The following is a 26,518-nucleotide window of genomic DNA, read 5'->3' as shown; positions in this document are numbered from 1 at the left end:
CATCTCTCTCTCCCTCCCAGTGCCGTAGCCTAGAAACACTCCAGGCAGTAAACTGGGGCAATCTCAGGCTCTCTCCCATCTCTCAGAGTTCATTATCATTTATTGCCTGACGTCAGTATCTTGAGAGCTATTGGTTCATATATCTTGTGCAGTTTTTAATTGTTTTAGAAAGGAGGATAAATCTAGTCCCTGTTACACCACTTTGGCTGGAAGTGAAAATCAGAAAACCTGTTCTTCAAACACTTAAAATATGTCACAAACATTTCCTGTTTCTTAAATATGATTAGCCTACATCATTTCTGATGACTGCAAAGTATTTTATTATTTAGAAGTACCATAGGTTATTTAATCAATTGTTCAATTTGTATATTTAGTTTTTTTCCCATTATTGTCCACAACACTGCCAATGAGAGGCTACATATTTTTGAACATCCATGATTTTTTCAAATATATTAATAGAAGACAAACTACCAAGTTAAAGTATTTTGATATAAACTTCCAAATTATCCTCTGGAAAACTTGTACCAGTTTCTGCATCCGTAATCTCCCCACACTTTTTGTCAGTATTGGATATTATAATTTTGTAATGTTTTTACAAACTTGATGAGTGAAAATGGTATTTATTGATTTAAATTTGAATTTCTCAATTACTTTTTGATGCATTATATTCTATTGAAGCTTATTGAAAACTCCTATACCCTCTTTTTTGAACTGCCTGTTCATAACATTTGCCTATCTTAAAAATTAAGTTGTTTTCTTTCCTGTTAGTGATTTATAAAATATACTTGTATAGAATATAAATATTTGAGTGTGTATATATGCTAGATATATAAGATATATATAAATTTTCAAACTTTCAAATGTTTTCCTAGCCTTTTGCTTGCTGTCTCTTTATAATATATTCAGATGTAATGAAATTGATTTGATCTCTGCTGTTATGGTTTCTATATGTATTATTGTGCTTAGAAAACCAATATTACTCCCACTTCGTAATCAAATAAATATTATATTCTGTTTGTTTACAGCTTTAAATTTTTTACTGTGTAATCTCTAATCCATCTGGAATTTAGTTTTTTCATGAGTTGAACTTGATTTTTCTATTGCTTGTAATATATTTTATAATGCTTATATTAAAACATTTACAATGCTTGAATAAATCTAAAATGGTCTTAACACAATTTATTTAGTATCTATTCTTTTCCCCAGATTTGATATACTGTGTTTTTTTATCATCGTATGATAAGTTCTTAGGAATATTTAGATCTGTTTCTAGATTTTCCATTCTGTTCTATTAAACTGTCTCCTCCTGTGGCTGTTCCATATTATTTTGTTTTGTTTTGCTTTTAATTTGTTTTTCTTCTTCGTTCCATATTATTTTAATTACTGAAACTTAATTGGACAACAGTAGGCCCAAGAGAAAACATGTGGAAGGATAAATCACCCATTCCCTTAACTTTTTACTGCTTTTTAACATTTCAGTGGCTGGTCTCAAACATTCCTGGGAAGTCAAGAAGCCATGCAGACATCAGGTAGAGAGCAGGCTTCACTTTCGTAGCATTCAGGTTCAAATCCCACGTCCCCAGCTGACTAGCAGGTGGCCCAGCAAATACACTCAGTTCTCTGTGGCACAGTTTCCTTACCTTGAGAGTGTGGGTAATAATAGCCCTTACCTTACTAGTTTATTATGACAATGATGATTATGGTGGATGGAACCAGTGCCTAGCACACGTGAGCATTGCGTAAAAAGTTAGTTTTGCTACTTTTATTTCTTTTTAATTTTATAATTATTTTGTCAAAGTTCAAAATAATTATGATTTTTATTAATTGAGTCTTCTCTAGAAACATCATAGGATTCTCCTTTTACTTTTTTTGCGTCTCTTTTACATCTTTTTGTTGTACGTGTATATATATATATATATATATATAATATCTATTCATGATTATATGTACCTCGCACAATGGTATTCACATACACATTCTTAGAAATAGGGCTGACAGGAAATATGTGAGCATGTTTAAAATGATTATCCTAAGTATTATAGATAATGTTCAGAAATACTCAAAATTTCTTCACCGAATATTACTCATAACAGTCAGAAATACATGATTTTTAAATTAGTCTGGCGCCCCAATATTCTATTGCTTTGTGCTTCAGACAAAAGCGTAGTGCCTGTTACGTATTATGTGCTGTGTAACGCACAAGTGTACTGGCAAATTGTTTCTTTCAATGTGTTACCAATCAGGGAGGTTGATTTCACGAGACAGATTTCGTGGGACATTGAGAAAACAATTTTAAGCGGCTGAGGAAAGTGACTTCCTGAAAATGCATGACTCTGGTTTCTGTGAAATTACCTTTTTTTCCCTCCATGACCCTAATCCTCTTTCCTTCCTAAATCTAAATTTTCTTGGAATGCTTCAGAATATCTGGACTTGATCTCAGAAGATAATCTGAGAACAGGATTGGAGAATTTCAGCAAATGATACACACATTAAAATTTTTACCAACCCCAGATGGAAGCGTCTAGATTTCTAGGTTTTAGAAGACATAGGGCCATGAAAGAAAGTTCGACATTCATTTAAACAGGAGGAATGAATGAGGAACAGGACCTACAGTTGGGCCTTTCCTCTTAGGTTCTTACAGAGTTAGAAGGCAGGGGCTGTAATCGAGACCCCAGAGAAGAAAGGCCAGCACACAGGGGAGTATTGAGACCATAACCTGCACATCAGATGTCCTCTCACACTCTCACTGTGTTAGAAGCTAAAGCATTTGTGTGAGATTCCAGGGAGCAAAGGCTGCTAGACGAGGCATCACATCGAGATGAGAACATTTCTGATCAGGGCAAAGACAGTCTGCCCAAAGTCATGGACTCCCTGCCCGAGCCACAGCCCCTGACCTCTGCTCTTCTGAACCCTTGGCTTTCCTCCTGTGACATCTGCTGCCTGTTTGCTGTGCTCCTAATACCCACAAGTGGGTCATCTCACTGCCCACAGAGACCTGTCCTCATGAGTCCTCTCAGATGCCCCTGCTGACCAGTATTTCAAAGGCAGCATGATGAAATGTTGCTTCCTGTGATAAAAACACAGTTTGCTTCCTTCTGATACACAGGCAATGATCTGTTGAATATATAGAGTGAGCGTGTAGCAGAGAAGAAACTTTATCTGATTAGACTAGGGAAGGAGTGTTTTTAAGAACAGTGGAACAATCTCTAACATAGGAAGTTGCCTCTGATAAGGGAAACCCAAGAGATACAGAGGAGCAGCTTCCTGACAACACAGATAGCAAAAGGCCTCTCAAGTAGGACTAGAAGTTGTATTTTTGAATGAAAGCCATTTCATGCTAACAAGGACCCCTGACTTCTACCTCCTGTCAATAGATTCACAAGGAAAATGGTGATAGATGCATTATTATCAGCTATTAGTAACCTACTGCTATATAACAAATGACTAAAATTTGGTAGCCTAACCTATAAACACTTCTTATCTCACACATTCTTTTGATGGTCAGGGATCTGAGAGTGACTTACCTGGGTGGTTCTACTTCAGGGTCTTTCATAAAGTTGTGGTCAACCTGTTGGCTAGAAGTTGTCATCTCTGAAGACTTGAATGCAACTGGAAGACCTCCCTCCAAGCTCGCTCATGTGGGTTGTTGTCAGAAAGCTCTGGTACCTCTCCATGTGGAGCAGTCATGGGGCTGCTCAACACATGGCTTCTCGGAGACAGAGTGATTCTAGAGAGAGAGCCCTGGACGGCAGCCACATGCCTTTAATAACCTCATCTTGGAGGTGGCATGTGATTACTTACTCCGTGATTTACTGGTCACGTCGACCTCCCTGGTACAGAGTGGAGAGGACCCTGCAAAGGTGTGAACAACAGGAAGCAGGGATTATTGGGGGCCATCCTGGAGCCTGGCTGCCACACTTGCTAAAGGTGCTTTTTATTGGGACCTCACAATTTCTAGAGACTCAGTTGCTCATCCTTTCGTTTAAACTACTCAAGTCTGGCAGGGAACACATGAACCTTGAACCTTGTTGAAACATGGAGGGAGCTAAACATATTTTATAAAAGCCATTGACTAAACATTTTCCATTCTTTGTTGTTGTTGTTTTGGAGGAGGAGCCGTGAGTGTGGGTGTGTGTGTGTGTGTGGGAGAGAGAGACAGAGACGGGGGAAGGAAAGGGGGACGGAGAGAAAGAGAATGTAAAAAAATCTAATTTTTCAGATCAAAATTATTTTTTCTTCCAGTTGACATATGGCTTTGGCATAACTCTTATTCTTCAATTCCCAAAGCAAGCACCTCCGTGAACTCTCAGCTAAACACAGACTTTTTTTTGGAAGTATGGGATAGGAGTAAGAAGGAAGGGACAAAATACTAGCTTTTGTGCTTGGTTTTAAGTTTTAATTTCTCAAAAAGAGACAGAGAGTAGTGCAAGCCAAAATCTTTGACTTACACAGGCTCATTAGGATGAGTAGAAGTCAATTATTGAAGACAATTGCTTCAGAAGGTCAAGAATGTAGAAACTCCTGAAAATAGAAAGCTTGTTACCTCTTTATGTGATCATAAACGATCTGAAAGAACTTTCTATAGTGTGACTATGAAATAAGGTCGAGTTTTTCTTTCCTGTTAAATCTGATGAAGAGGACAGTGACCCAGGTTGAAGGGTGAGGCAGAGACATACAGAGCTCGTCTTACAAGGAGGGAAAATTTGTGGTTATGTATTAGATTTGATTCTAGTTTTCTGGGGTAAAACATTAATCCTACAATCTTCTCTTTCTCACAGATGCTGAGATTCCTTTATAAGCTATTTGGACACCTGTATTTATAAGGTTTTTCTGATTTTCAAGAAACTCTTTCCTCCTTGGGGGAGTGAAGCAGCAAGTCTTACTGGTGAACGTATTTGGTGAGTTGTAGTAACCAGGTAAGAGGAGAGAAGGTGCTAGCAGGGGAAAAGCTCTCATGGGGAGGGGAGGAGAGCAAAGGCAGATGTGACAGAAAAATGAATTTGCAATCTATAGCCTCAGCTTCTTTCTAAAAGGGAGCAGCTTTCATAGCTGCCTAGCACCATGGGGGATTTGGGGTGTGCACATCTGGGGACAGACACTGCGGAGAAGTGAGAGGCTTCTGAGCACCTCTGGGAGGGAAGGGGTGGTGATGACCAGGTGCAAGAGGGGAGGAAGGATAGGAAGCTGTGAGATACTCCAGGTGATGCACACATCGTTAGCTTGGTGCCCCACATTTCAGAACCGTTGGTGTACATGGATTTCTTGTGCAAGTTGGAGAAAGGGCGAGTCCCGGGCTGATGCTGAGCAAAACAGAGACGGGACTCCTGGGCACAGAAGCCTGAGGCAGAGACACCTCGAGATCAGGAGCCCCCGGAATTAGTAGACCTCATAGGGAAGACTCTGGGTTGTTATATGGTTGTGGAATTGGAAGTGGGCCTGAACTAATTATTCCTACTTCTCCAAGGCGCAAGGAAGGCCAGCTAACTTTTCCGTTTTGGCAGGTCAGTGAGATTTTTGACATTTAAAAGCTCCTTTTGGTTTGGGTACAGAGCTAAGATGTCCCCTCCACGTGGACGAAACCCACATGCAAACACAAATAAGCTCTTGTACACGTGTGTGCACGCACACACACACACCAAACACATTTCTGCTCTTCCAGCTGCACCAATCTGTTCTCATTTCAGACAAACAAGTTTGGCCAATTTTGATCTTTCCTTTCATGTCATTGAATGGTGAGTTGTCACAGATGTTCTGTGCCCCCATAGAGGAGCATTGCCTTCCGTTGGTTCTGGGTCACTCTTGTTTAGGAGAGTCACCTCCGAGAGGTACAGTCATTTTTAGTGGGTGTGGCCCGAGAGCAAATTATACGCGGGGTGCAGTGTCAGATCTTCGGGCCTGGAGAGAGATCCTCAAGGGAGCAGGCTGTGTCCCCTCCCAGGCTCACCCAGCTTCTCCCTGCCAGTTGGACGCATGAGCAAGAATCTCTGGATTCTACATTTTGCAGAGCCTTGAAGACAGAAGGATAAAGAGGAACTTCCTGAAGCAGCCCGTGGCTACGGAGGCCCCTCTATCTTACATCAAATGTTCCCTTCTCTATTACAAAACCTCATAGGCCTTGATAGATGCTGGCCTCCCTGGACTTCACGAAATGTCTTGAACAGTCAGTGGAAACATTGAAGATGCTGTTAGTCATCTTGGTAACAGTCAAGTACGTAAGTGCCAGTGCTGACAAACTCTTTGAAAGGCAGATTCCACAGCAGAGTTCTCTCTCTTTTTTTCTGGCCACCCCATTTAATACTGATAACCATACCCTTTGCACCAGAGCTTTAGAGAGGATGGAGAGCTTGACCCAAGCTACACTGTCAGTGAGAGGAAAACCAGCTGTATCTAAAGGTCCTGCTCCTTCTACTATATTAGAGAGTTCTTTGGCAGCTGGCACATCCTGATCATCTGGAAGTCACCAACAGTCTGAAAAAGAAAATCACGTACATGATTAAAGTTGGTTTATTCAGAATTCTAACAGGTGCAACGTGAGTCCACAAATCTGTATCACAGCCATCCAAGACAGGCCACCTGGAGACACATGGAAAGAGTCCAGTTATGGAGGCTTTGGATTCTGGCTTTACCTTGTACTGGCTCTTGCCTTGAGCAAGGTAATCAATCTGCCTCTCTGAGCCTCCGGTAAGCCTCTGAGGAATGGAAGTGTCAGCGTGTGCAAAAGTGTCTGCACACAGAGCCTGGTGTACGCTTAACTCACCCAGCCGTATCGGATGTTTTCAAAACGTTGACGTTGAAGCATCAACAGTAAAACTTCCTAGAGAAAAGGGCACTGTTCTCAGAGCTGCAGCTTTTGGGAAGTTGTAGCTGCCGACTCACACTCTAAGGGCACTGAGTGACCTGCTACCAAGAGAGAGTGGAGGTTTCGCTGAGGAAGTCACCCACAAGGGAGGTAAAATATGGAAGCGCAGCTTCATCAGAGACCTTGCGAGCAGAGAATGTGATGCAAACTGAAGTTGGTCTTTGTTAACAGTACCGTGAATCAGTGTTAGCTTATCAGTAAGCTGATTCCTGTGTCTTAACTGATAAGGAAAACGGGAGGTTTTAAGAGAAAGGTGGCTGTCGTATGTAGCACAGAGCTATTCGAGAAATTAGTTTTTAGAGTTAACAAACTCTGTTGGTAGGAAGTTGAGGAAGAAAGAGCGCATCGGACTGATGGTAAGTGTCTTTCCTTGGGGTGTTTTTCAAAAATGCATTTATCTCAAAGGGAATGGAATTTTAAAACAAAACTGGGGGTTAAACTTAATCATTGCTCTCAATTTTCTGTTTATGAAAAAGGTAGTATTACCCCATGGGAAACCCAAGTTACAGACTCATGAAGTCCTGTGGAGTCTTGTTTGTATGATGTGGAACTTTGCCTCGTGTAGTGGAAAATAAATGGGGGAGGATGGGCTTGGGAGGGGACCTTGCAGTGTACAGTACATACAAAGTGCCCATATGCCAGGATTCTTCTTGCTGGAATCCACTAAAGTCCAGAAGTGGAATCTGCTCAGACCGTGGAGAAGGGAAAAGTGCTTAGCAAGCAAGGAGCTGCGGGGCAAAGGGTATGTGGTATGGGGAAGAGAAGTCAGACCCTCAGGGTGAAGGAGATACAGGATGAAAAAGGAGAGTGACAGGTATGGGGAGCAGGGCTGCTGAGGGCCCATCTTTCTGGGTGAGTGGTGGGTAGGGAGGAATACCTGATTTAAGTTCACGCTTGGCGTTGGCACCTCCAGTTGACAGCTCCATTTCTTTCCTCTCTGAAGTCTCCCAACAAAGCGTGTAGAGTAAGATGTGGCAGAGCTGACCCCCAAAGACGTACCCCTGAGCGTCAGGGACAGAGAAGTGGGAGGTGTGCTCCCTCTGGCTGCAACAGTTCTCTCTCTTTTTTTCTTTTTTTTGGCCACCCCATGTGGCATGCGGGATCTTAGTTTCCCGACCAGGGGTCGAACCTGCGACCCCTGCAGTGGAAGCATGGCTTCTTAACCACTGGACCGCCAGGGAAGACCCCTTCTTTTTTCTTTTTTTGCAGCCGTTCTTGAGGCCAAAAATACTCATGTGTCATTGCCCCCGAATCTCAATATGGACCTTGTTATCCCCTTTCTGCTGTTCTATGTACAGTATGTGAGAGAAAGCTCTGACTTACACAGAACTGCACTTAATCCCTGCCGATGACTTACCGGTGACTCTAGGCCACTCATCTGACCTCTTTAATTCTTGTATTCTTTACCTATAAAACCAGCATCTTAGTACTAATACCAAGCTAAGAGGGTGGTTTCTAAAGATTAAATGGATGTAAAGTAACAGCACCGCACCTAGCTGTCAGCAAACGCTTAATAATGTCAGCCATCGTCATTATTTTTTACCTTTCCTGCTCCGGGAACCTTCATCTCTGTGCCCTGCTGGCAGCATGCCGTGGCTGCTGATTTGAATTACAGGATCCCCAGCAGGACATTGGGTTGTCTCTGCTCTTGAACAGGTTGTATAGATGAGGACGTTTCTCCCTCTATGTCTGAAGATGTGGACTAATAGCTCAAACAGATCTGGGACGTCTTTGTTTTTCAGATTCCTGCTTTTCCATCAGGAGAACTCTTCATATATGTCCTTTAAAATGTTGGTCCTATGATTATGAGGGTCCATAGTTCTCTGCTCGCCCCTCCACACTTCCCAGTTTTCTGTGAATGCAGAGATAGAAAAGTGCAAAGGAGAGGATCTCCAGAGATTTGGGTAACATTGATATCCAAGGGGTATCCAAGGGATACCAATACCAGCTCTGAGGTAGGGGCAAGCTTGGGTGTTGGGGGGAGAGGAAGGAGAAAAGTGTGGAATGAGGGTGGGACACATAGAAGACCTGAATCAGAGAAGTGTGAAGGGTGGCAGACCATGGAGGGCCTTTTAGTCCATTGTAGAGACTTTGGTTTTCACTGAATAAAAGGAGAGGTTTGAGGAGAGGAGTGGTTAAAAGGATCATGCTGGTTTCTGCTTTGAAAATAGATTCTAAGGGGGCAAGGGAAGGACCAAAGAGACTAATTCAGAGGCTACTGCAATGATCCGGGCAAGAGATGGTGGTAGCCTGGACCACCAGTGAGTGTCATGAGCAGGGGTCACGTGGTTGAGCTCTGAATATACTTGGAAAGTAGATTCAGTGGGACTTGCTGATGGCTTGGATGAGATGTGTTGGAGACAGAGGCATAAAGAAACCGCCATGGATTTTGATCTGAGCAGTTGTAAAGATGGAGTTGCCATCAACCAAGATGATAAGGGCTGTTGGAAGGGCAGATTTTGGTGTGAAGAACAGGAATAAGTCTTGACAGGTTAATTTGGAGACATCTAGGATACAGATAAGTGGAGGGTCAAGTCAGCAGGTGCATATCTGAGTCTGAAGTTCAGGGGGATAGTCTGGACGGCAGGTTTCACTTTGAGAGTAGAATCCGCATAAAGATGAAGTCTACAACCAGGAAAGTGGATGACATCACATGAGGAATGAGTGTAGACAGAGAAGAAAAGAGACTCAAGGACTGAGCCATGCGGCGGTGGGGAGAAGAGGAGATGCGAAGAGCAGCCAGCGGTGTCCTGAAGAAGGACGGGGAGAAACTGTGCCACTGGGACAGACGCTGCTCAGAGCTCAAGGCAAGATGAAGACTAAGCACGCACAGTGGTTTTAGCAAAGTTACGTGGAGGTAACTGGTGGCACTGACAACGGCAGGATGCCATTGCAATCCTAGCTAGTTATTAACAGGATTGAAATTTAAGGAAAGAAGCGATGCAGTGTTTCCAAAGTGGGTTCAGATTCTACAAGGTTATTTGCAAATCGAGCAGACAAACAGAACAAAATGAGAAACAGAAACAAAGAAAGAAAGGACTCTAATAGAAACTCATTTTAACTTACACTGAATTCTCAGCTCTTCCGCAGTGATTTACACACAGAGATGCAAATTTATCTGTTTGGGAAAGATGAATATCTCTCCCCAGGGAAGCTTTCCAGTGAAAATAAGCGGTTGCTCTTTTGTAACCTCATGATCTATCTATACGCTTTCACTCTTGAACAGCTCATCTCGTCTGGTGGGTTTAATTTTATCTATACACTGACATATTCCAAATTTATATATATCTGGATGATATATCTCTAGCCCAAATGTGTCTCCTGAACTTCAGAAGCAAACAGCCCGCTGGTATCTTGACATCTCCAGTTGTATGTCTAAGAGATATGCCAAGCTGAATATGTCCAAAACTGCTTGACTCTCATTCCAAAACCTGTTCCACATCCAGTCCCCCATCTCAGTAAATAGCGACCCCCTATGCCCAGTTGCTTGGGCAAAAGCCTTGAAGTCGTCTTTGGCCACTGTCTTTCTCTCCTACCCTATACCTTGTTCATCAAGAAATTCTGTCAGCAAACCTCAAAATACAGCCAAAATCCAACCTTGTCTCACAACCTACACTTCCACAGCCTGGTCCAGGCCACCATGTCTCTCATCTGGGCCATCACAAAGCCTCCTATCTTGCTTTCTTCCTCATCCCTTGCCCTCCTGAAGGCTATTCTCAGCACCCAGAGCCTTCTTGCTAAAACCCACGTCAGGTCCTGCCATTCCTTGGCTTGTTGCCTTCTGTGGCTCCCACCTCTCTGAGCCAGGACCAAAGTGCTTAAGCTGACTCATGAGGCCGTGCACGATTTGGTCACCGGACCTCTCCGAGCTGCTCTTACTTCCCTGCCGTCTTTCTCCACTCGAGTCACAGGGCTCCCTGCTGCTCCTCAGACACAGCAGGCGTGCTTCTGCCTGGGCTGTACTTCGACTGTTTATCAAATGCCACCTTCCTAGTTGGCCTTCCAGGTCACCCTACCTAAAACTGCACACCTCTCCAATCCTCCTTACTTCCCTCCTCTGATTTCTTTTTCTCCCTGAATGTATCACCATGTAAAACCTTTTATAAATACTTTTTACTTATTTATATAAATATCGTCCTCCTTCTCCACTAGGCTGAAAATTCCGCATGGGCAGGTATTTCTGTCTTCCTCTGTTCTGCGTGGTATTTGGGGTGATGAAATTGTTTTAGAACTAGATAGAGGTGTTGGTTGCACAACATTGTCAATGTACCGAATGTCACTGAATTGTCACTTTAAAATGATTGATTTTTGTTTTGTGAATTTAACATCAATAAAAAAAAATTATTGAGCAGCAAAAAAAGAAAAGGAAATTGAATAGTCAGGCTAAGTCTTATTGAGAAGGTGCCATAGGAGCAACGACTTGAGGAGGTGAGAAAGTTAGCCTTGTAGGTAATTGGAAGGAGGCGTCCAGACAGAAGGAAGAGTGAGTGCAGAGTACTGGCTGTACATTCAAGGAGGACCCAGGAGCCAGGACTGGAAAGGAGGACCCTGGTGGCCTCATATAATGTGGGCACCATAGCTGCTGTAAGGGTGTTGGCGTTTCCTCTGGGTGAAGTGGAGGCGCATATGATTTGACTTAGGTTTTAACAGGATCTCTGGAGCCTCTGTATCAGGAATAGTCTGAAGAGGGGCACTTGTGGAAGCAGAGAGAACAGTTAGAAACTATTTTTAAAATCCAGGTGAGAGATAATGGTGGCTCGGATGGGGACGTGACCGTGGAGGTGGGGCCGGGGGGATGGGGGATGTCCTTGTAGGTAGGATGTACTTTGAAGATGAAACTATTAGGATGTCCTGATACATGAGGAAGAGGAGAGCCAATCATATGTGGAGAGTTTTGGCTTGAGCAACTCTCAAGGGGGAAGATGGAGTTGCCATCACTGAGACAAGGAAGATTGTGGGAGAAGTTTTTCTTAGGGGCGAGGGAGCGGAGGAAGGTTGGAGGGTTATATCTCCAGTTTAGTTCTGAAGATATAAAGTCTCTGTTAATTCCAGTTTGTCCTTGAATATATACAAGTTGCTTCTAGTTTTTGAAGGGGAGAATTGGCTGAGGCCAAAAGAAGCATGGAGGGAGGGAGATAAATGCTGAGTGCCCCAAGAGTTTGGAGTGTGGCAAAGAAGCAGCAAAGAGATAAAGGTGTAACCAAAGGAGACACAGTGGGTAGACTGGGCCCAGAGCCTTTTCTGGGGATGCAGGGCATACCACCTAACACTACACAGGATCTGCCCCCATCTGTCACAGGCTTTATGCACATTTTCATCAGGAAAGACAGAAGGAAAGTGGTGTCTAAAATGCTCTCTAATGAAATGAGGGGGGAAAAAAATCCATTTGCTTATCATCAGAATTATTGAGTGAGAACCTGACTCACTTAAATTCGCAAAAGTTTAATAGGACAAGTATTTCCTCGTTTTCACATGTTCACATGTTCACATGTTTACAGGCTACAGATGGCCAAGCTCTGCAGTGTGTTGACATCGTATCTCCATTTAGCCATGACACCGGCCAAAACAAATGAATAAGCCTCACAGGATATCTTCTAAGTTATGAAATACTTGGGTGCCACGTTGCAAATGCAAGCAGCTAGATGTTCCTCTGGCAAATAAAGGTTTTGTTTTTTGTTTGTTAGTGGAAATGTCAGAGAATTAGATTATATGTGGGGACATGCAAGATTTCAAAACTGTAACCCCCAAACCAGAAAAAAATGTATGGCCAAATTAGGTTAGATTAATTTTGAAAATGAAGAGTAATTCTGAGGAGTCTTAAAAAGACGATATCTGCCAATGAAACCAGCAGGCACTGGAAGACTTCTGCTTAACTTGGCAGAATTCATGCCTGCCCAAGAGCTTGGATTTAGTTATTTATTAGAAGCCCTTGTCTTGCTAAGTGATTATAAACTATGACACTTTTATGTTGGGTGGTGGCATCGTGGTTAGAAGCCAGAATTGTCTGGTTCTTTACAGAAAAGAGGCTTAAAGGAAATTAGAGCCGCTTATTTTGTTTAATCTCCCAGTCACAATCATAAGAAGGAAAGCTTTACCACTCTAATCTCTCTCTCTGTTTTTAGTTGATATTAGAAAAAAAAAAAGCCTTGTCTTTGAGGTTCAGCAAGTCTGGTTTCAAACCCAGCCACAACTGGGTGAGCTTGGTCAAATTATTTAACCAGTCTCGTCCTTGGTTTTTTGTTTTAATCTGTAAACTTTGAATGATGCTAATGCTAAGTACCATGCAGTATTTTACTTTGAATGAAAGGACTTCATTGCTGAATAATGGACTGAATTAAAACAATAGCTTTTATTTATCATAATAGCTAGACTTTATTAAATGCTTCTGCAAGATGTCATGATTATGATATTAAAACCCTAACTGAAACCTTATTTAAAACTAAGAAATCAAGGTAACTGTGGCCTCATCTAAATGAATAAATGTCTAAATTTAATTTCAAAATTTTAAGATGTTTTAGGGTACAAAATATAAGTTCGTATTCAAGTGTAAGAATATTCAAGTGGGTATCATTTTGCTTAGAAAGAGAAAAACAAATATCGTATATTAACGCATATATGTGGAATCTAGAAAAATGGTACAGATGACCTTATTTGCAAAACAGAAATAGAGACACAGACATAGAGAACAAACATATGGATACCAAAGGGGAAAGGGCGTGGTGGGATGAATTGGGAGATGGGGATTGACATATATACACTATTAATACTATGTATTAAATAGATAACTAATGAGAACTTGCTGTATAGCACAGGGAACTCTACTCAATGCTCTGTGGTGACCTAAATGGGAAGGAAATCCAAAACAGAGGGGATATATGTATACGTGTAGCTGGTTCACTTTGCTGTATAGTAGAAATTAACAGAACATTGTAAAGCAACTGTACTCCAAAAAAGTTAATTAAAAAATGTTTATCTAGGGCTTCCCTGGTGGCGCAGTGGTTGGGAGTCCGCCTGCTGATGCAGGGGACACGGGTTCGTGCCCCGGTGCGGGAAGATCCCACATGCCGCAGAGCCTGCGCGTCCAGAGCCTGTGCTCCGCAACGGGAGAGAGGCCACAGCAGTGAGAGGCCCGCGTACTCCAAAAAAAAAAAAAAGAAAAGAAAAAAATGTTATCTAGAGCTTACAGTGTCCTGGGCACTGTTCCAGTCTTGCCTGCTCCTGACTCTGTGGTCTCAGTGCCAAAACTCATGGTCTTGACAAGTAAGTCAAGAATAGCAATGAACAGATCTAATTCCTTGAAGTGACGCCAAACATGGTGGTGGATCTCCCAGCAGTGACCAGACTTTGCATCTCTTCCTCTGAGAGCACACGACTGGTGTCCCTGCAGGTAGGGATGCCTGTTCAAGAACATTGCCAACCACAGGGGAGTGGGGAGAGGGGGATGGTACGGTCAACTGGTTCCAAAAACCTACTAGAATTATTCTTTGGCTGTACCTCCTCTCTTGACCTTCTTCACCTGGTGGCAGGATGATTTAGTGGTCAGGAATCTAGCCTTTGGAGCCAACCTGCTTGGGTTCAAATTCTGGTTCCTCCTCTTAGCGTAACATGACTTGGACGGTTTGCTTACCCTCTCCGTGTCTCAGTGTCCTTGTCTGTAAAACGGCCACAATAATGGTAGTGCCTGCTTCATTGGGTGGTTATGGGAATGAAGGAGTTAATACATGTAAGTCATTCAGAACTGTATCTGGCATGGAGTGAGTTCCAGAGAAGGCTTAGCTTTCGTTGTTATATTATTGTACGGGTCTGGAATTAGTCCCTGAATCCTTCTGGGGTGTGGTGAGTTTTAAAAGTAAGTCGAATTTACCCATGATTGACTCATACCCGCTATTCCTAGCTAAAAGCAAATCTTGCCGTTAGCATTTGTTTTACATGGAGCCCAGGAGTTGAGGGTTATGATTTTCCTTGTCATTCCCCTTAAGGCAGCCTTCGTACTCAAAACTTCCCTCTATTTCTCTGAACTCCTTAGAAAAACTTCTTTTTCCCATCCAAGAGCCCCGTAGGGACTTAAATCTGAGGATCTGGAATCTGTTTTTGGATGAGACTGTGTCAATTCTGGACCCTAAACAGAACATTTGCAAAATCTCATAAAGTCCTGTTTACTTCTCATTGCTTTTGCCCCCATGTTGCTTTTGAAACTCTCTGCACCAAAGCTGCTGTAACTGGCCACGCCTTCCTAACTAGTGTCTGCCAAACGAAGTGTCAGAGGAGTATCTGGAAGAGCAGTCTCAAGGGCCCCAAGGTTTCCAGATCATTTGGAACTCAGTGTAATAACATCAGTGCGATAAACAACAAGCATTAGCTTGAGTAACTGATGCTAAAACAGGGAGATGATTTGATTACTTTTCCTAAAGGGTTATTCAATGTTGTCCTTACATTTAAATATTTATGTACCAAGGTCAGAGTTCTTGGTACGTGATGCGCCAGCACTTTTGAACAAGTCATGAATTTTGGCTAGAAATCAGATTTCAGGGTGGGTGGAGAGGTGAGTTGAAGGATGTCTTTGAGTATCTCCCCTTTAAAATAAAAGAGAGAGTGCAAGTGAGTAGTCTGCAGGGAAGGAGCTGCAAGATCTGGAAACAATTCACAGCTCAGTCATTCACTTGAAATTCATTCCTCCTGCCCTTCAGTCTGGGTAAGCATCAATTACTTATCTAAAATCTGTAGTAAAAACTTTTCCAGACACGTAATAAGGAAAGTATCAACAATTCATGTTTAGAGGAAATGTGCTTTCTGAAAATATATTAAGGGTTGTTGTATTCATTCTGTATTTGTCAGTTTCTGTATTGGTTCCATCTCTCTCCTCACTTTTTAAGAAAAAAATGATATGGTTAAGTTATCCTTTTGCTGAAAGAAAAAGTATGTCATTATCTTTCACAGACCTTCAACTCTTCTTAGAAAGCTTTTGGCGAATCTTGGGGATAAGCAGGGGCACGGACACATTTCTGAGGGTTTGGTATAGTGTCTAGGGCAACTAGTTGATGACTGTTTTACCCATCTAAACTTTCCTATATTCCTTAGTTGCTCTGGGATGACCGCTTGTTTGCCTGTGTGCTTGAGGGTAGGCGGGAGTCATGTGTGTGTACACACAGCTTCCAGCCTGTGTGGATGTCTGGGTTTCATATCTGCATTTATAATATTGTATTTTCTAAGGTCTGTTGAATTTTATAATTTTCTTTTTTTTCCAAAATAGAAACTCATTTTCTTTCCTCTTAATTTAGCTTTGGTACATTCTCACGAGACGGTGATATAGCATGGCTGTCGTAAGCCCCGCGTGGTCCAAAAGTCCAGTAGGAATAAATGTAATGATGCATGTCTGAAGTCTGCTCCTATACATATTTATACATATTAAAGATCTGTTCATGAATAATTTTCCTGGGAGGTATTGAGCAAGTAAAAACCATGGCTGTAAATATTTTGCTTGTGATTTTGTCTGACTTATTTTTTGGTATCTTTTTGTCAGAGATACTGACAACTCTTTCCAACTGTAAATCTTAGGGAATACCATCAACCACCTAGAGGGGAGCCTCACCATCGTATGTCACAGATCTGACTTGAATCATCTTGAGAATCGGTTACCAACACTTGCTCTAGATTGAGAAACTGAGAATGAGACTTTGGGTCTTGGTAATTCCAGCAATTCTCATACCTTCCACATCAGCTACATTTAGTAAGTATTGCTTTTGAACTGACATTTAAAATTTTTTTAATTAAGTAATTCCAAGAACATTTGCCTAGTTTTAAATTGCCTGCTTCCAATTGCCCTAGCTGAATGGTAACCTAGAAAATTCATTTGTGCTCTGCAGTCATTCTTCATCACCAATCTATCAGGACATATATATATATATGTGTGTGTGTGTGTGTGTGTGTGTGTGTGTGTGTGTGTGTCCATAACAAATATAGCATAATTTTAATTTTACATATTCAAATACATCAAAATTTAATACGGTGCCTGCACGTAGAAGGTATTGACGGCATTTGTTGACTGACAACACACTTTGTGTAGATGACATGGATGCTTTCCTTTGGAGCAATGTGAAGGATCTAGCTCCAAATTAAGTCACTAATCTGTGTATCCATTAGAATATTTCCTAAAAGATCTTAGATCATTTACTTATTCTTTCTCAAAGTGTGACCAGTTTCTAAATTTAATCCTAGAAGGGGATATTTAGAATACAGAAATTGTAATCCTTTTTATATGATCACTTCAGGATGATATTTATACATATTTTTTATTTGCAGGCAAATCATCTTGGGGCCTGGAAAATGAGGCTTTAATTGTGAGATGTCCCAGACAAGAAAAATCTCGGTACCCTGTGGTCTGGTATTACTCAAAAACCAACAAACATATTACCACCCAGAGAAGAAGTCGTGTAGTTGCCTCAGGGGAACGTCTTAAGTTTCTCCCAGCCAAAGTCAGTGATTCCGGATTTTATACTTGCATTATCAGAAGGTATTATCCAGTCCTGTTCCTTTGTCTTTAAGAGTTGATAGTCTGAGCTGCCTCACTTCTCTTCTCTTTCTAGACCTCTCTGCAGAAGTTGAATTTATAAAGTGATTGGAATAAAAGAGCACCTGAGGAACACCATCAGGTTGGGCTTTAGGTGATGGTGAACTCTCTGGATGTATAACGACAGGGTCTAATTTGTAGCCCAATTAGAAAAAGACCTAGCTTTTCTAGTGACCAGGAAAACTGAGAGCAGTTGCTCACGTTGGGCTCCAAATCAGAACAAACCAGCAGCCTAGATGTGGGGTGTCAGGAGGCTTATGATGGGTGTAAAAGGGGGGTCATCTGTGCCTCCCACGTGAGGGGCAAACCCAAGAAGTTTACCTGAGACTGGGGGCCCACAAGTCCCTCACTCTACATGTAAATCGCCAACTCTTGTGATTTTGTGCCTGTTTGGTACGTGCAAGATGTCAGATGAACTAAGTCAAAAGGCAAGATGGGTACAGTTAGGTGCCTAGGTTCTGAGGTCAGACAGCGTTAGTTTCAAAGTCACGGTGTGTCACTAGTTAGCTGTGCATTGCTGGTAAGTTACTTCTCCATCCTTGTTTCCTCGTCTGTAAAATACACGTGATAGTAGAACCCACTTCAAAGCATGGCTATGAGAATAAAATGAATGATACACAGTAAACTCTTAATAAATACTAATTATCTTTATTATATCAGGTCTCGGTGTTACAGCACATACAGTGTATACAGAAATGGTGAGGGAATCATTTTAAAGGCTACTGTAGGGGTTGCGTTTTACCTAAAATGTAACAAAAAGCATTTAAAACTCTAGATTTTAATGATTATTTTAGAAGAAGAACCACTATCTGTCAATTGTTTTAGGAAGAAAAGCAATATTAAGTAAAAGTTAGAGCTGGGTTATTTCATAATGCTAAGTGACTTTTTAAAAAATTGTTTGATTTATTTTAATAGTCCTACCTCCAATAAGACTGGATATGTGAATGTCACCATTTATAAAAAACAACCAGGTTGTGATATGCCAGACTTTCTGATATATTCAACAACATCTGGATCAGAAAGAAATTCCAAAATATATTGTCCTACAGTTGACCTCTACAATTGGACAGCGCCTGTGGAGTGGTTTAAGGTAAAAGGAAACGTGCAGGAAATAGATGAAAATTACACCGTCAAAATAGGTGGAAGTAAAGAATTACTGAAAGTGGACTGGAACTTTTCATTTCAGAATTGTGAAGTTCTTCAAGGACCCAGGTACCGAGCACACAAGTCATTTTTGCTGATTGACAATGCAAACAGCAAGGACACTGGTGATTATACATGTAAATTTATGCACAATGAAAATGGAGTCAATTATACTGTGACTGCAACCAGGTCATTCACAGTTATTGGTAAGCTACTGAATTTAACAAAATGCAGTACTTGAAACAAGATAACGTGACACAAATTGTGTCCTTCTTGTTGATTTGCCGGTACTTCATGCTCCTCCCCAAACTTCCTCCTGACTCATCTTATGTGTATTCTCTAATGTGACGCAAAGAGATTTTCTAAATGCACTATCAAGATTTAAGACATTTTGGAGGGAAATTACGCTGCTAATCCAAAGCCACATCGGTTCTGTCCTCTATGGCTTAATTTTTCAAAGATAATGTGATCTGAATGCTAACCTAACATTTTTTTGAATGGCAGTACAACTATTTGGAAAGCAAGATTAACTCTTCGTCTCGCAATTTGTTGTCAGAGGTTCTGTAAACAGAGGAAAATCTATTTCATCTCTAACATAACTAGCAAGTTAGAAGTTGAGTGAGAAGCTTTATAAAGAGATACATAGATATTGTTGGCTGATTTGCAATCTCGATTTGCAATGCTTTCATCATCATCCAGGACCTTAAGTAGGTCATTTAATTCTACCTTTTTTTTTCAAAATTACTTTAAATTCTATAAAAGTCCATCAGGGGTGAGACTTCACAGTCAAGCCTGTTAAATCTACAAAGAGTTGGGGTCTCCTTAGCAGAGCTTGATCTATGGGTGTAGATGAAGCAGGACCTGTATGTCTGGCAGATTCCTCAGGGCAGAGCAGTAGTGGAGAAGTGTTTTGGTTTGTAGTTTTCCAGTGCCCCACCGCTGTAAAGTAAGCATCGCTGGACCACATTTGTGTTAGTACCTCTCAGTGTTCAACATCAAAACCTGCAGGGGTCCTTAATCACACCATCCCGAAATAAATGAGAATCAAGGGGTGCAGGAATGCAGCCGTGCATTCACCGTGTCTAGGCATCAGTGCCACAGGAATTTGAACTTCCTGATAGGGTGGGCCACACGGGTGGAAAGCTGTGAGCAGAAGTGTGGACTTATGTGTTTATCACTTCAGGAGTCGTTTGAACTCTTCCCTGTAGTGTTCGTTATGCTTTTTCCTATAGAATCGTCGTTTTCTGACAATTGCTACGTCATGCAATTAATTTAATGCTCCAGATGGCATTTGTTTTAATCATAAAAAGAGAATAGAAAATATCAAAAAACATCATAGGTAGTAAGAGAACGTATTGCTTGAATGTTTTTGTTTCGCGTGTGTGTGCGTGTGTGTGTGTGTGTGTGTGTGTATGCATGTGTATTTGTTGCCATGGATCTCAGAAACATCACTGTGAAAAAGGACAGAAATATGAAAATACAAGCTTTATATTGATGACCACCCAATGCTTGCCTCATATTTATATTTTTACATATTTATATTTAATTAATTACATATTTATATTTAAATATTTACATATATTTACATATTTACATTTATATTCTCTTTGATTTCAGATAAGCAAAGCTTTTCTTTGCTTCCAGTGATTATAGCCCCTCCACAGAATGAAACAAAGGAAGTGGAAATCGGTAAGAAAACTTTAAGAGTACTGTAAATGTTTCGTTTAGAAAATCTTTCCATATGACCCCTGTTCTGAATTCCCCAAGCAGGGGTCAGGCTATTACCATAGCAGATCGTGAGGATTAAATGAGATGCGTATTTGGAAACACCCACTAATATTAGGAATATGTGGTCACAGCAACGTACAGCACTTACATTTGTACTGCACTTGGCTCTATTTTATTTATTTATTTTGGTGCTTTCATGTGTGCTACCTCATTCCCCTCTCACTTCTATCCAACTGTCCAAGGAGGTAGATATCGTCCCCACTTTATGCTTGTGGACGCCTAGGCTTAGAGAGGCTCAATGACATACCCAAGGATGTGGCGTGAATAAATGGTGATGGAGGAGAACCCAGATTGTATGCCTCTGTCCGTCTCTGCTTTTCCTGGTTCCCTGAGAGAATGGGGTCAAAATCAAAGTTCTTAGCACGTAAAGCAAAACCACGCTGACTGCCTCAGAGCTGCTCTACTGCTTTGCAGGGTTTTCCACGTTCCTCCCTGCTTTCGCCAATGCCCTCCTTCCCATCCGTCGACACGAAGCTCAAGTACCCCCTCCTCCGTGAAATCCCCCTGCCCGTCTCCTTACCTGCCAGGGAGCACGATCAGAGCCAGCATCCGGCTCTGATCCAGGACCACCAGCACCAGCCCTGCTCCCTGCCCTCATGTCTCCCTCTGTATTCCCATGCCACTTGTCTATCTTTCTGTTAAAACACTAGAATACCGTGTGTTCTGATCGTTTGCTTATACCATTGTCACCTCCCTGGAGACTCTAAGTTCCTCATCCCTCTTCAGATGCTTAATTCTTGACACAACGACGAAGAACTCAGTAAAGGATGGCTGAGTACCCAACCCAAGGCAGGAATCAGCCCTTAAGCTTTTAGTTCTGAAAGGAGGAAATCTCAAATTAATAGGAGTGGGAGGGGAGAGGCTCTTGTTGGACGATTAAGCAGTGGGATTGTGGCTGATTCAGGTGAAACGGTTTTACCGGCAAAGGTAGCTTACAGAGAGATGAAGGGAATTCCATAGGAGAAGAAAGGAGTGGAAGACATCCAAGGAAGAGGGGGTATACATATATACATGTGGCTGATTCACTTTGCTGTACAGCAGGAACTAACACAACATTGTAAAGCAACTCTACTCCAATTAAAAAAAAAAAAGGAAAAGAAATGGCAATGCATAGTAAGGGGAAATCTTAGATTATAACGTGGCATTGGTGAAGCCTCTGTAGTTTCCACTGCAGGGGAGAGGGGAGAGGGGCCTGAGCTTCAGCCTGAACTGTGAGTGTGATGAAAACGATGGGAGATGGAGAAGGTGGCAAAGCGAGGGCAGAGAAGGAGGAAGGTGCTGAAGATGAGGAAAGGAAATGGGAATCAATTCATGACACACACTAGACGTTCAATGACTTTTTCTCACATGCAATTAAATTAAGTCCTCTCTGCAGAACTGACTTTTATTGGTGAATCGCTTTCCTTCTCATCTAGGAAAACCAGCAAACCTAAGGTGCTCTGCTTGCTTTGGGAAAGGCTCTCAGACCATGGCTGACATCCTGTGGCAGGTTAACAGAAGCAACGTTGAGAACTTCGGTGAAGCAAGAATGCAAGTGTTGCAAGAGCAAACTCAAAGGTATTTTGCAGTCTCAGTTAAAGCATCCCCTTCCCTTCCCACACAGATTGCAATTGCAAAATAAGCACTGAAAGTAACAGGTTGTCTTACTAGTTCTCGCAGCAAGCTGACTTGCCTGAACGCCGTGTTAAGAATAGCGGATGTAAAAGAAGAGGATTTATCACTGAAGTACGACTGTCTGGCCATGAATTTCCGTGGCCTGATCACGCACACCGTAAGACTAAGGAGGAAAAATCCAAGTAAGGCCTGTTTCTGAGACTTGGGTCACCTGAGTTTGCTGTTAACAGCTGTCAGCTGAATCATATTCTTAGAGAACAGTGCATTGGAGTGTGGCTCCAGGGGAATCCATCAAGTCAGAGTGGTCCATCTCACAAATTGGAGGCAGCTGGAGAAAAGATCTGTCTTGGGTGTAGGCAACAGGAGGACACATTGTGTGTAGAGAATTAAGACAAAAACGAAGCCACGCCACATTCACTGTGCTTTCCATCCTCACACGTCCAGACAGCGTTAAACGAGTCCGTGAGGACGTGCCCCTCATCTCGGGTGCAAAGGCATCTCGCTTCCACTCCCTCCGTGTATCACTGCGCGCACAATGATGGCAGAAAAGTAGTTTTACAAACATTTCCTTCCTGACCACCTGTCAATTTCCTCACTTGTTTGCATGTCCAGATAAAGACACCCCATTGGTTAGATGTAGCATTTAATCCGGTGTAATGAAGGGTGGGGAGAAAATTTTGATACTTTAACTTGTCACTCCATGTACCACTATGTAGAAATTATCTAATGTGTTTGTCACATAGTCATAGGGAGAGGTAAGCTCCCAGTTTATACCCCTAAGTGGGGTATAGTCCAGATTAATTTGGATAAACCCACAAAGGCACAACGTGGTTGGGAGAGACGAGGAAACAGACCACCAGTCAGATAGGGTCTTTTAGTCTCTGCCCGAGGGGGTGCTTGGGATTTTTCTTGTTTGAATTCAACTTTAACCACCGATTTGCAAGCTATTATAAAACAAACGGAATCATGACTACTGTAGATGATTTTAAATGCTGTCATGTTCCATGGGTCATCAGGATTCTGCCAGTTATAACTGTGTCACCCCAGGACATGTGGACCCTGTTGAGATGTCACTTTAGGGTGACATTTGTGGTTCTGGTGGGCACGGAAGATCCCGCAAGAAAGAGGAAGCCACCTCCACCCCTAGCACTGCCATGCTGTCCTTATCCCCATGCTTTTCTCACATTGTCATTATATGAACGTTCTCCGGGTGCCTGTGTATTGGAATTGTTTTCACGTTACATGTACTTGGTGATTTTGTTCCTTCTAATTCATCTGTATATGCTACCTTTCACCTGTGTTTCTTCAAAGCAACACAATTATACTCTGTCTCAACAACTATGTCGATTAAACAAAAACTGTTACAACTGCTCTCAATGGTCACAATGAATTCCCTTATCTCTAATCATACAATAAAAGAAATTACACATTGTCCTGGATCTTAAAAACAAAAAAATCTGTGTCCCCATATTATTAAATATCATTAAACATTTGATACTACTGCTATTAATAACAATAGTACACATTTATTCATTGTTCCCTAGGTACCAGGACCTGTCATTATTTCCCATATAATTTTTCATTTATTTTATCAAAAATCCACGATGAAGAGACTATTACCATCATCTAGTTTTATAGATGAGGAAACTGAGGCAAAGAGAGGTTGAATAATTGGCCAGGCTACAGTTACAGAGCCAGGATTCAAAGGCAAGCAGTGTTTCCTGTTTATAAGCTCTTACAGAAAGTATTCAGTGTTTAGTCAACACGTACAAGGATCACTTATACATTTATAAAATAACTAACATTTAGGAAGATACTGAACTTCAACTTGCCTTAAGGTCTTGGATTAACTTCTTTCTTCTAGTTAGCTAGTCACATGCATAACTACTTCACAAGAAATAGGGATTCCCGGCATGCATCCAGATAGGATTTTTAGAAAGAGTGACCTGGAAAGGAATCCTGTTGAAATAATTCACTTAGGGAGTATTTATCATTTAAACTGATGACCGTGCAGACACTAGGCTCACTCACAATTTTCAGTTTTGGATCGGTTCACCTTGGTCATTCTTTTTTTAATTAAAAAAAATTTTTTGACCATGCCATGCAGCACGTGGGATCTTAGTTCCCCGACCAGAAATCGACCCCGCACCCCCCTGCAGTGGAAGCTCGGAGTCCTAACCTCTGGACTGCCAGGAAAGTCCCCACCTTGGTCATTCTTGATTTCATAGTGTGGCTACGCAGGGAGCTGATGAACTAATGAAGGGATTTGCAAATACAGACCAGGGATTTTCTATGGCAAAACTGGGAGCCTGTGTTTTGAGATCAGATGAAAATGAAAAGGGAGCTATCTAGCCAAATCTCATTTGAGAGTCTTTCCACATTTATCTTTAAGTGCGACTATTTGTAAGATGGGATAGTTAACGATTCCAAGGAGGGTGAGCACAGTTCTTACATTCAATTTGTATATATCTGACTCAATAAATATGGGGACCATCTTGCATATATACGTGATGAAGCAATGAGTAAGGATAAAAGTTCAGTGATGGCTAAATAATGTTCATCAGAAGGGAAATATAGGGCATATTTAGGACCTAAAACCCAGTCATTTGACTTCATCAAATACACATTAGAGACTTAGATAGCTCTTGTTTCTTCCCTGCTTTCCTATGCCACCAACCCCAGATGCAATAAGTCCCCAAGACCTGGTGATTCTTTGTCCTTAACGCCGCCAACGCCAGGTTTGTCCATTCCTTTCTCATTATTACATGAATCTGGCCCCTACTGCAGAAACTTCTCATCCCATTCGACTCCGAGGACCTGTGAGTCATAGAAACAAAACTTCCACTACCATCAGATTAATCTTGCTTGTAAAACACTTTCAGTGTTAACGAACCACTCAGCCCTCTTCCATGGCTCTCATGACCAGAATAGAGACAAAATGCTTTAGCTGGAGCCTTAAATCTGATCAGAGCCCAGCCCTAGACCCACCATTCCAATCATATGTTCCAGTAATTCCCCAAACTGGATCATCCCCCTTCCTCAGAAGACACACCCGGTCTCTGCCCTTGGGCTCACAGCATCCTCTCTTGCCAGGAATACATTTTTTTTTTTTTTTTGCAGCTATCTAAATCTTACTCATCCTCCAGAGACCTTATTCTGCAAGAAGCCTTCACTGCCCAATCCAGCATGGAGTGTGAGCGCACCTTCCTAAAACCTCTGCTAGCTAAAACTAATGCTTTCACTTCCAATCTTAGCTAAGTTTACATGTGTCTGTCTTTCTCTTATGCTTTGAAAATCCCCTACAATGCCTAGCCTGGTGCCTTGCACAGAGTAGGGGCTCACTAAACATTGATTTACTGATTCTTAAAACAGCCATGAAAATGCCATGTAGGCATCCCTTGTATAAATCTCTCATCCCAGTGGAAGCCAGCATCCACGTATTTGTTTATTTTCTCCTGTTTTAGGAATAATAATCATTTTTCTCCTCCCCCTATCTTTTGAATAGTGGATCAACAAAGCACCTACTACGTGCTTGCAGGATTTAGCATATTATTCTTGCTAATCAATGTCTTGGTGGTAATTCTAAAAGCATTCTGGATTGAGATTATTCTGCTCTGGAGAGACATAGCTAGACCTCACAAAACTAGGAACGGTAAGTGGCAAGTTTCAAGTTTTCTTCAAAAGAAGACGCTCTATAAGGGCTGTTGGTTGTTTATCGAATAATCTCTTAATAGTTACGCTACTTAACACAGATTCCCTTTTGCTTGCTAGCATATTATCAATAAACCTTTTTGAGTCCCCTCAGAGGACACTCTCCATCCTGCCTTGTCACTCCTCGTGGTTCTGAGATTCATCCCAACAGCTCCAATTTTCTCCCCCGTAGAATTGCTGTTCTTACTAAATCCCCTGTAGCAGAATCTGCTCCAAGCCCAGAAAGGGCATTTTGGAAAATGGGAAAACTTTATGGAAGTCAAAACATTAACAAAATTGTTCCTGTTTTCCAGATGTGAACAGGTTAGAAAGGTCCATCAGAATGCAACGTATTTTACCAGAAACCCTGTTCCATAAAGAGTCTTACGTACCTACAGATGTACACCCATGAAAGAAGACAGTGCTGCCTGCTTATTTAAATTTGAACACCGTTCTTTCATTTGCAGGCAGATAAAATTTAGATTTTCCATATGGATCACCCAACTAGAGCTAATTATTTGATTTGTGGGAAATTCAGATCCCTTAAAAACTTCTACTCTTTTGCCACTGTTAATTACCCTTCAGCATTTTCACGTCCCCATGGGGAAAACAAAAGCTAAAATTGAGATCTGCTCAGCATAGCAGAAAGCCCCTTAGCCATGAGTATAAATACTTATTAACAGATTATTAATCAAACTTGACAATATGGTTTGAACTAAACTAGTCAGGCTCTTGCCTGTTTTCTATCATTCAGTCTGAGACAGTAAAAAGGAGAACTTTGGGACTAAGATTGGTTTCCTGATGACATTTTGTGGCAGTAGATTGTTGTCATGGTCTCTGGATTCTAGATTATTTGG

At 41.6% G+C, this 26,518-nt stretch overlaps 1 protein-coding gene across 1 annotated transcript; it reads left to right on the top strand.

The window, feature by feature from the left end:
* Positions 1-16,525: 16,525 nt before the first annotated feature.
* IL1RL1 (interleukin 1 receptor like 1) lies at positions 16,526-22,170 on the top strand. Its single transcript, XM_029232296.1, has 7 exons — positions 16,526-16,586; positions 17,159-17,369; positions 18,342-18,516; positions 18,613-18,775; positions 20,187-20,258; positions 21,773-21,914; positions 22,008-22,170. The coding sequence occupies exons 1-7, from the start codon at positions 16,526-16,528 to the stop codon at positions 22,168-22,170; spliced, it is 987 nt and encodes a 328-aa protein (XP_029088129.1).
* Positions 22,171-26,518: the final 4,348 nt, after the last annotated feature.

The sequence above is a fragment of the Monodon monoceros genome, unplaced genomic scaffold (genome assembly GCF_005190385.1).
Source record: "Monodon monoceros isolate NGI ecotype Baffin Bay Population unplaced genomic scaffold, NGI_Narwhal_1 Super_Scaffold_19, whole genome shotgun sequence".
In the NCBI taxonomy this organism is placed as follows: domain Eukaryota; kingdom Metazoa; phylum Chordata; class Mammalia; order Artiodactyla; family Monodontidae; genus Monodon; species Monodon monoceros.
The sequence above is the reverse complement of the archived record's forward strand: the minus strand, read 5'-3'. Positions and strand labels throughout refer to the sequence as shown.

What these genes read in the sequence shown, in the direction of transcription:
- IL1RL1 (XM_029232296.1), top strand. Translation starts at nt 16,526, where the DNA reads ATGAGACTTTGGGTCTTGGTAATTCCAGCAATTCTCATACCTTCCACA. An exon ending in TTCCACATCAGCTACATTTA is followed by an intron (nt 16,587 to 17,158) that starts GTAAGTATTGCT and finishes TTTTATTTGCAG; the next exon opens with GCAAATCATCTTGGGGCCTG. An exon ending in TATACTTGCATTATCAGAAG is followed by an intron (nt 17,370 to 18,341) that starts GTATTATCCAGT and finishes TTATTTTAATAG; the next exon opens with TCCTACCTCCAATAAGACTG.